The sequence below is a fragment of the Branchiostoma floridae genome, chromosome 12 (genome assembly GCF_000003815.2).
Source record: "Branchiostoma floridae strain S238N-H82 chromosome 12, Bfl_VNyyK, whole genome shotgun sequence".
Classification (NCBI taxonomy): domain Eukaryota; kingdom Metazoa; phylum Chordata; class Leptocardii; order Amphioxiformes; family Branchiostomatidae; genus Branchiostoma; species Branchiostoma floridae.
In genome coordinates, this window is record NC_049990.1 from 21,852,053 (window position 1) to 21,862,120 (window position 10,068).

Genomic DNA, 10,068 nt, shown 5'->3' on the forward strand with positions numbered 1-10,068 from the left:
TTTATGCTAATTGATGGACGTCATCAGCCAAAATCCAGATGGCGGGCCGACATTACCTAGATGACGTCATAACGTCATCATATAACATGATAATGGCACAAAAGTTGTTACAATAATTTTGGCTTACAATTACATTATTCTCTACAAATTTCGTGATCCTACGATAAGTAGTTCAGGTGTGGGTCGCAAAAGTTTGTTTAAAAAATTGCTGGGGTCAGTTTTGACCCCACTGGACAGTGCATAAACATTCTAGGATAACTTAATCAACAATGAGCAAATCTCGGTAAAAACGTATAGGAAGTTATAGGACATATATACAAACAAACTCATGGAAGGAAATTTGTTTTCGGCCAGAAATGCCATAATGGCACACATCGATATACGCCTGGGGTCAGTTTTGACCCCATACGGTGGTTTGAGGGTTAACATGTCCCTTATGATTTGTCTATTATGATTTGAACTACATGTACATGGCAGTATTTATACCAATGGGATTCATGTTTCGGTTCAAAGTGTGTGCAATGTTGATTTTTAGGTCCATTACTGTACTGAGTATTGAAGTAACAATCCCTTTATTGTTCTCTGTAGCATGAAGAGGAGCTGCCACAGAATGAGAGAATGGAGAAAGGAGATGGTAACAGATTTACTTCTACACTGCACTTACATAGTGCCGGATTTGTTCACCTGTATCTTACTTAGAGAAATAGCAATGTCTTCAAGTATGACTTGCATTTGTCATATATTGGTCAGACACAAGAGAAATGCAGGTACTTATGATATATTTGAAGGTATTTTTTAGTCATCAGAAGTACAAAGATAGTCAAGATATACAACATCTTCAAAAGTGAAGTGTTGATAGTAGATAATGATTTCTTTATGTATGATATATGGAAAAACTTTTTTTAAGTCTATAGTTGATGAGATATTATGTGAAAGGTTTAAAAATTACTGATTTTGCATTCTTCTGTTCCAGAAAACCTCTCCAAGGCAGCACTGAAGAACAAGAAGAAGAGAGAAGCAAAGAAAGCAAAACAGCAGCAGCAGCAACAAGCACCAGTGGTATGGAAACAAATGAAAATAGACTGATCATACCAACAGTTTATATGATATCAGATTGACATGGTATTTCTTAATCTACACTGTAGTTCAATGCTGCAATTCTTCTCTCCTCTCCCTAAACTGTTATTTTTGACATGTCAGTGTTTGTGTGTTTCTTCTCCATGCACACATACATGTAATGTCTTACCAGGACTGTCTCCAGCTTTACATTTTTTGGTCCCACTATCCTTTGGAAGACCATGTTGTCGTTTTTATACATGTATTTGTCATTTTAGGCTTACAAAAATACATTAAATTTTCCATCAATTTCATGTCATGAATAGATTTTGGCTACGGATGGGTTAAATTTTTGTGTCATCCCAACAAGCAAATTTCCGTCCCAAGCCGAATGGACGGGTCTACATCTATACATCCTCCGTTTGTTTGTTTGTTTATTAGGACTTCCATTAGTTGAATACATCAAACTATTCTTCCTGGTGTCCGTGTTGCTATTTTTTTAATATGCCAGACCTAGAGACACAAAGTATTATTATGTTTATGGGGGTGAAGTCTGCCATACATTGGTTATCTCCATATTACAGACTATATTTTTTACTTGATTCTTCGTCAGGACCCTCGTAGCCAGGAGCAGAGGGACGCTCTCGCCATGGCAACCCACATCCTGGGTGCCCCGCCCCCTTCTGTCACCAGTACTGTGGTTAGTGCTGACTCCGAGAAGAAAATCAAAGGACTTAAGAAGGTAGGGTTTTTGTTTAATATTCCAATCTGTTAACCATATTTTTAAGCATATGGTACATGTAAATACATTGATGCATGCACATGCTTGTAATATGTTGAGATCTATGTATTTATGCTGTTCTTGCTGAATTGTTCTGCACAGAAACTGAGACAAATAGAACAACTCAAAGAGCAACAGAAGTCAGGGAAACAGCTGGAGTCGAACCAGGTAAGGCTTTTCTTTTCTTGTTTTTTCTTGTTATTCAGTACTGAAATTGTGTTGTCAAACACAACTTTTATTTTTTAAGACTTTAAAAAGTTCTCCAACATTTATATCATAAAGGATTTGTTGCCTCATAATGTGATTACATATACTTAATTTAACGTAAGAAAAAAAAACAAATCAGATCTTCCATGGTAAGGTCCCAGTCAACAGGAACCTTGGTGTGCAACATTTTTTCTGTGTATTTCTCTAACATGTCTCCCATGTATGTTCCAGCTTGAGAAGATAAAGGGAGAAGCTGCCTTACTAAAGGAACTGGAACAGCTGGAACTGGGCAGTTAGCAACACGTGTAGAGTGATAGTATAGACAACACTAGTCTAGTTTTGCACTGAAGACCTTGGAAACCTTGACTGTTGTCATTGCCACTACTGTACAGTATTCACTGGTACTCGATCATCGTTTTTGCATAACACTCTTGTTCGAAGAATCACTTAAAGTTAAATGTCATGTCTCCAAAGTATTAAGGTGCTCTCATACCCTTAACTTTTGTTTTGTTCAAAGGTACTGATCCACAAATATGATTATATCAAATAGCTCCAGCAAGGTTTTATTGAAGTTATCACAAGTAGATACATGTACTACGATGTAGTATGAAGAGAAAGTAAGTATAAGGAATGTATCAGATATCGTTCAAACAAGCTTGACTTGCTTAAGCAAATAAAACTTTATACTGTATCAGAGAGTGAAGCAAGACTTCTGGTACATTGTATTGATGACCGTAACTACTTAACTTGCCAGAAGAGAAATGCCAGTTTGCATGGCAATAGTAACTTTACATATCAAGCATATATAAAAGTAAGATCAATGCTTTTATATGGACCAGTTAATCACAAACCATGATATTGCCTTTACTAAAAAGCTTCCAACAAAGGCAATGGTAGTGCACATACTGATCTATCATTCATATGACATGATGATTATAAAAAAAATCATATGTTTCTCACCTTTCTTATCTGTAGCTTAAACAGAAAATAAATCCTCTTGTGACAAAACACAAGTTGAAATATTTTGCTTCTTTTACTTTTGAGGCACTATTACATTTAAGATGCACAAATAACATCTTGTCCAATTTTATCTAAACTGACAAACAGCTTGTCACAATGCAAATACAAGTAGAAAATTCATTGCTGGATCCTAGAACTTGTGCTGAAGCTTTGACCTGAAACGTTGATTTCTTTAAGGTGTTGTCTCACTGCACTTGGGGCACCGGTGCGACACTGCGGGGTTCTAAAGGTGTCTCAATGAATTTCAGAGATAAAGACCAGATTTTCTTAGGTTTTGTGTATTTTGTTGTCTTAGTCATACTTTTACGTATTACACAATATCTAAGTTTTTCAAATCTGCAAAACTAACACAACAGTGTCGCAGTAAACAAACCCCACAGTGCCGCACTGGTACCCCAAGTGCAGTGAGATACCACCTTTACTTCAGTTCTGGCTTTCCAATTTTTCTTTAAGCTCGTAATTTTCCTGCTGCATCAGTCTCTCCTTCTCCAAACTAACGCTCCTCTCCTGTCGCAGCTTTCTGTTGTTTTCCCGCAGAGTCTGATTCTCCTCTTTCAGCTGAGACATGTAACGATCGCTTTTCTGCTTTACCATGTTCTGACTTGTTAAAACTTCAGTCAGGTTGGAATTTTCCAGCTGCAACCTTGCTAGGTTACCACGAAGTTTGCTAATCCTTTGCCACAGCCTCTTGTAGTCTTCCTTAATTGTATGATTCGCTTCTTCAAGATACGTGATATATTCTAGATCTATCTCCTTTGGTTCATGCAGGCCTCTTAGCTTTTCATACAGCTTAGAGCTTTCTTGTTGTGTAGTTTTTAGATTATCATGACTGGTGCTGCATTGCTGGTCATGGCAATCCTTCTTGGTCTGTGATATTTCAGCTTTATGCTTCTCTTGTTTCTTTTTCTTCTTGTTTTTCGATGTATCATGAACGAAGCATGCTGTGAAGAGGCAAGATCCATCAATGTTACAACTTGCAGGATTGTGACTTGGTGTAAAGCAAAATAAAGCTGCGACAATGTTTATGTTTAGGTTACAGGTTTTTCACAACAACTCACTTTGTACACAAAGCCACATAGCGTGGGAACCCAAGGTGCCAACTAAGTAAACCCATTTATTAGATTATTCCTCATGAATGGAACAATGCAATAGATACACGAATGCTTTGAAAGGCAACAATGCAGATCAACCCCTCTAAAAAGATGCATATGCTTAGTAATACATGTACATAAAAGCACAAGTTTTGCACAAATGCTAACTTTACCAAAGAATGATAATGGCACTTTTTTTCTATGCCATATGGTACAACAAAACACTGAAAGAAAAGCCAGCAATCTACAATAAATACAATAAGAATGAGTCCAGCAAAAACATGATATTTACAGATATGATTCACAGACTATAATGTCTCATTGAGAAAAACTGATTGACAAAGATACGTACCAAAAAGAAAGAAGACTATGAGGGCTGGCATCAGGAAAACCACCAGCCCACTCCAGTTGCCAAGTGAGATATGGTTCTCTTCCATACTTTGTGCCACTCTGACTCAGGTCTGCTCACTTACACAACTGTCACGCTACGCAACTCTTTTTCTCAGGCCATCAAAGGTTATCCAATAGACGAGTACGAATAAATAAATAAAAAAGCAGATCAAGATTGCTGGCGTCAGGAAAACCACAAAGATATTGTCTGCTGTCTGCCAGTTTCTCAGATCATCCTCTTCCATACCATCCATCTTTGTGAAACTCATCTGGTCATTTACACCACTGTCACAGCGTGTGAATTTTTCCCAGGCCGTTAGTGGTAAACCAATTGGAAGCAGTGTGAAGAAAATTTAGAGGGGGTGTGGCCTGATTATCTGACAGACGTAACTATTGAGAAGAAAATGCTCACTCACTTCTTTATTACAATGTGTTTATTGCAGTCATTACCACACATGGAAGGATCACCAGCATTTACATGCTATCAATTATGCGCTGATTGGACTAAGGATACTTGTAAAGGTCACTCTTGTAACGATTTTAATCCAATGAAACAGCCTGTGTTACTTGGTGTTACACAATCTCTCGCTTGTTAGGTGGTGGAAACTGTAAGGCCAGCCGCTAGGAGCGCAATTTTAGTCAGGCTAATCAAACAGTGATTTACGGGAGTCTTTATACTTGATGTACCTACATGTACATTACACCATAGTTACCCAGTCTTTCCTACCAGCAGTCTTTGAGAACCTGTTATTATTTCATTCCTACATGTCCTTCATCATCTCCACTTTTACAGCAGAAGACAAGAATTAAAGCACCATAGTCCATGTTGGCGATAGGGTTACATTGAAGGAAAATTTCAATTTCAATCCTCTCCCTTGTATGATAGTAAATGTTTGAACCTATGTACAGAGCGAATTATGACATGGAGTTATCTGCTGCTTTGAGAAACTTCATTAATTAATTTGTACGTAATAGTTTCAGCAAATTGTTTCCCCTTTCAGACAGTCCATAGTAGGATGCCTACTTAAGGTCAGTGCCTTGAAGTTGAAGGGGTGTTCTGATTCTGCAGATAATGTTTTACTGGATTGCAAAAAAAATTATTGTATTGACCACTTTACATTGAATTTGGATCAGACAGCGGCAATATATACAGCAAGTATATTCTCATCACCCCTAAGTACCCTTCAGATGAACTGCAGTCCCACACAACACACTAGTATAGTATCATGTTGCTATTTAGGGGTAGTCAACCTTCAAAGTGGGTGGTGTTTTGATCTTCAAAAGCTATTTATAATGTGTTTCAGGATACTTTGTGCATTCATAGGATCAGCAGCTTAATTTTGATTTAGGCTAAAAATTGACTTCTGTCTTTGTTTGCCTTAAAAATGATGACTAGCGAGAGTCTTGATCCAGTTTCTCAGATGACAGTTTCTCCCTCTCCTTATCTACCACCCCCTTCCACTTCCTCCACTCTTTCCACATCAGGTATCCATGTTCCTCTGGTCTTGGTCCACAGTAGTTATCATACTTGAAAATCTTGTGTAGGCCAGATGGAACCCCAAGACCTCGTGCATGAATATTGGCTTCCGCCTCTCCCAACATCTGTTGTTCTAAGAGCTGACGATGTGACTGGGTTTTTATGGGATTCCAGTCACTACATTTCATATCCTGTCTTTTTCGTAGCTGGTCTTTAAGCCTAGAAAGGTACTCTTCCTTCACACAAATGTCTCTTTCTTTCTGCCTATATGCTTCATGTCCTTCACACAAATGTCTCTTTCTTTCTGCCTATATGCTTCATGTTGGTGTTCTTTTAATTCCTTTTGAAGTTGGTTCACTTGTGTCTTGGTTTGTTGGAGTTCCTCTAATGTCTTGTCCAACTGTGTCTTGCACTGGTCCAATTGTGTCTTGCACTTGTCCAACTGTGTCTTGCTCTGGTCCAATTGTGTCTTGCACTCGTCCAACTGTGTCTTGCTCTGGTCCACCTGTGTTTTGCTCTGTTCCACCTGTATTTTGCTCTGGTCCACCTGTATTTTGCTTAGGTCCACCTGTGTTGTGCTCTGGTCTACCTGTATCTTGGTGTGTTGTTTTTTTCTTTCTTTCTCCCTTTTGTCTACCTTGTGGACAATCCAACCTGTAACAAAACCTTGAATTAGTATTGAAAGCCAGATATGCTACAATATAATGATTTAGATTTATTGAAACTTATATATACTTTTCAGTACTTGCATTTTCAAGTAGTTTCAGGCATGTTTGGCACTTACTGAAGTTAAGTGAGGTGAAGGGTTGTAATCGAAGGAGGAAGGTAAAATATGCATATAAATGAAAGTGTAGCACAAATAATGGTGTTGCCATTTCATCATGTTGACTACATTGTACTAACATCTTTTGTGAGGCTATAAAATTACCTTTGAATTTGGTGAAAAGCCAAGGGCACACCAGTCCTGTATATATGTACACCCACACACCTCCACAGTATGATATCTGTTAATATGACCATGTTATATGGTGCATTGAAAGATCCAACATATGTACCGACAAGCGGTGGCACCACGGTGGGTACAATGTAGCCCATCAGCCAGCCCCAGCCATCTGGCTTTCCTGCAGCCCCAGGGTTGTTCAGGTCGTTATCTCGCATTTGGAAGGCAGAAATCTGTGCCACTTGTACAACTTCCAGGGATGCTGATAATTCAGTACTTTATCCAATCCTATAGAAAAGTACATGAATGCAAGGTGTTACTGTATCTCATCTATATAAATGTCAGGAAAGAAAGCAAACTCACACATTAATTGTAGCTGTTATGCCAACTGTACAAACTTTCTTTCTCATTAATTTCTTGACTTACAGAATAACATATTACTGAAGAAACAGACAGAAACAAAACCATAACCTCGTCTATGAGGATAATACATAGCTAAGGAAACACAAACATACCTCTTCACAAAGGTAAAATAGAAAAAAAAACTTGTCAAATTTGAATAGACTGCTGACTTACCCAGTGTTCAGGACCAGTGGGCGTAACTTCCAACCCTGCATGGGAAAGGGCAAATATGACAGTCTGCTGACATGGCCAGTATTGTTGTGTTACCATGGAAATAAACAATTCAGCCAATCATCTCTGTTCCTTATGTTGAAACTTTGGACTCCAGTTGACTGAGCCTTGGTAATGTCTGTTTAACTCTGATAAGAGTAGATCTATGTAGGGACTCTGTGAACCCCTGTTCCAAAGTCCATGCAATGCAAAATGTATGAAAACAATGTGACATGCATATATAACGTTATGTATATAAATCAAATACCTGAGACACAATTTATTACTTTGAACCCCAAAAAGTTGTTTTTGTACTATTTTGTCATTGTTGATAAGGTTCTTATTGAAGGATATTTATTGGGTCTCTATAATCGCTTGTTGTATAGTGCCCTTTGTTGAAGAAGTGCATTAAGATTATAGATCAATCAATACAAATGCCAATGGATCCTCTAAATGTTTATACGCCCTTTCCATTAGGATGGCGCTCTCGCCATGCTCTCTCTGCAACCTAAAACTTGACAAAATTGTATAGAAAAGATTTTTTGTGTGTTTTGTTGTCCTCTCTGTCACACTTTTTCATGCTGTATGATATACCCAATTTGAAATCAAAGGCCACACATCCTATTAAGGTCACAGTGAGATAGCCATCTAGTGGAAAGGGGGGCTTTCAACTAACATGCTAAACCTGCTAAATAGCTATTTCCCATGAACTGATGTATATGTAGAGTGTAGACAAAGACATTGCCAGCAATTCAATTTTAATTTTCACCGCAGGTCTTGCTATATGTATCTCCCTAACAATGCAATATTGGTAATTTACATGAAATTTCTATACACATTATACAATGTACAGTGTACATTCCTTCCTAGCAGCAGTCATATACAATTTGTAACTTTGTGGTCTTTCTTTCATAGTAAGATTTCTCTTAAGTAAATCCCTTGTTCATGTAACTTTAATTAATATTGTAACTGTCATATTACTTTGTTACAAAGTAATGGTCTAAAATCAAGCCATTTTCTAGCATTTATACTAGATGACAAATTTACAGTGTATTTAGGAACAGTTGATCATTCAAATCTGGAGAGGTTAGGAAAGATCTTATAGGATATTAGACAATGGAGCAATCACATAACCCATTCTTTCATATCATTCTGTTATAACTTTGCAAACTTTGTGAATCAGTCTAAATCAACAGGAATTATGATACAGGGAACTATCATTAGATTTCTGAACTTTCTTTACTGTATAGCTTTAGCAAATTGTTTCACTGTTTTAAATGAGGTTGCTTCAGCATAAGTATTTAGGAAGAATTTGTATCCTTGATGCTACTCTAGCTTTCATAATTGTTAATTCTTGCGTGGATCCTGAGCCAATCTCTCAGCCAACAGTTTATACTTCTCCCTCTCTACCTCCATCTTCCACTGCCTCCAAAATGTCCACATTAGTCTCCCATGATCCTCTGGTCTCTGTGCGCAGTAGTCGTCGTACTTGAAGATCTCGCGCAGAGCTGCCGGAACGCGGAGACCGCGAGCGTGGACGCTGGTGTCCGCCTCTCCCAACATCTGTCGCTCTAGGTGCTCCCGATGCCAGCTGCTCTTCATGGGGTTCCAGTAACTACACTTCATGTCTTGTCTCTCTCGTAGCTGCTTCTCTAGCTTGGTAAGGTATTCCTCCTTTGCACGGATCTCTCGTTCCTTCTGTTTGTACGCCTGCGAGTCCTTCAAAGTGAAACCAAAGGGTCCCATTCTGGCTTCCTTCGGACTTTCCGGTTCCTTCGAAACATTTGTTTCTACATATGCATCGCTAAGCCTTTGTGCAAGCTGGTATATTTGCTCTTGCTGTTTCTTGTAGTCTTGCTTGAGGGTTTGGTTTTCTTCTTCCAGCTTTGAGATGTAGTGTTGATCCCTTTCCTTGACTTCGTGATGACTTGCCAGCTTTGCACGCAGCTTAGAGTTTTCTTCTTGCACGCTTGTCAGTTTGTCACGAACAGTGCCACTTTCTTGCTCAAGATGGTCCATCTGTATCTTGGCTTTCAAGGTTTCATGTTGGTGTTCTTTCTCCAACTTTTGTTTCTCCTTTTCATCAGTCCTGTGGACAATCCAAGCTGTAAAATGAGAATTATATTTAGTCCAAACCAATGTAGGAATCAAACTATTTACTTGAACTCAAGTACTGCCACTTCATTGAATTGATTGAGTTTTGGGTCTGTTTTGGCACCTAATGAAGTGAAGTAGGGGGTCAGGGTTGTAAAACGGGTCAGTTGTTTGCCAAGCCTGATCACCAATACTTGAACTTTATCAGGTGAAACATCTGCTCAGGAATTCTTTTATATATTACTAGTAGTAGTACGCCTGAGACCAAGGGCATAATACAATGTCCTTTCAAGACATGGTAAAAATTATACTGCATCACAGATGCCATTCATTCTCAAATCCATAAAACAAGAAATCAAACCTAAGGTATTAAGTATGTCGTCTATGAATGAATGACACA

General features: G+C 38.3%; 3 protein-coding genes across 3 annotated transcripts in view; 1 reads left to right on the forward strand and 2 right to left on the reverse strand.

Annotated features, from left to right (window-relative positions):
• LOC118427579 (eukaryotic translation initiation factor 2A-like) overlaps nucleotides 1–3,036 on the forward strand; it is a 20,422-nt gene extending 17,386 nt beyond the window's left edge. The window contains exons 16-20 of the mRNA XM_035837429.1: nucleotides 589–634; nucleotides 974–1,059; nucleotides 1,670–1,798; nucleotides 1,940–2,005; nucleotides 2,276–3,036. Of these exons, the coding sequence (XP_035693322.1) occupies nucleotides 589–634; nucleotides 974–1,059; nucleotides 1,670–1,798; nucleotides 1,940–2,005; nucleotides 2,276–2,341 (393 nt within the window). The 3' untranslated portion in view covers nucleotides 2,342–3,036. The remainder of the gene's footprint in view (nucleotides 1–588; nucleotides 635–973; nucleotides 1,060–1,669; nucleotides 1,799–1,939; nucleotides 2,006–2,275) is intronic.
• A 3,260-nt stretch (nucleotides 3,037–6,296) lies between these two features.
• On the reverse strand, nucleotides 6,297–8,154 carry LOC118427187 (MORC family CW-type zinc finger protein 3-like; the record flags this gene model as incomplete). Its single annotated transcript, XM_035836824.1, has 3 exons — nucleotides 7,539–8,154; nucleotides 7,078–7,250; nucleotides 6,297–6,676 (listed from the first exon to the last, which is right to left on the reverse strand). Coding segments are annotated over exons 2-3 (483 nt in total), but the record flags the coding sequence as incomplete, so codon positions are not given.
• Nucleotides 8,155–8,321: 167 nt separating this feature from the next.
• LOC118427596 (coiled-coil domain-containing protein 127-like) overlaps nucleotides 8,322–10,068 on the reverse strand; it is a 2,112-nt gene continuing 365 nt past the window's right edge. Inside the window, exon 2 of the mRNA XM_035837448.1 lies at nucleotides 8,322–9,679. Coding sequence (XP_035693341.1) covers nucleotides 8,922–9,679 — 758 coding nt within the window. The 3' untranslated portion in view covers nucleotides 8,322–8,921. The remainder of the gene's footprint in view (nucleotides 9,680–10,068) is intronic.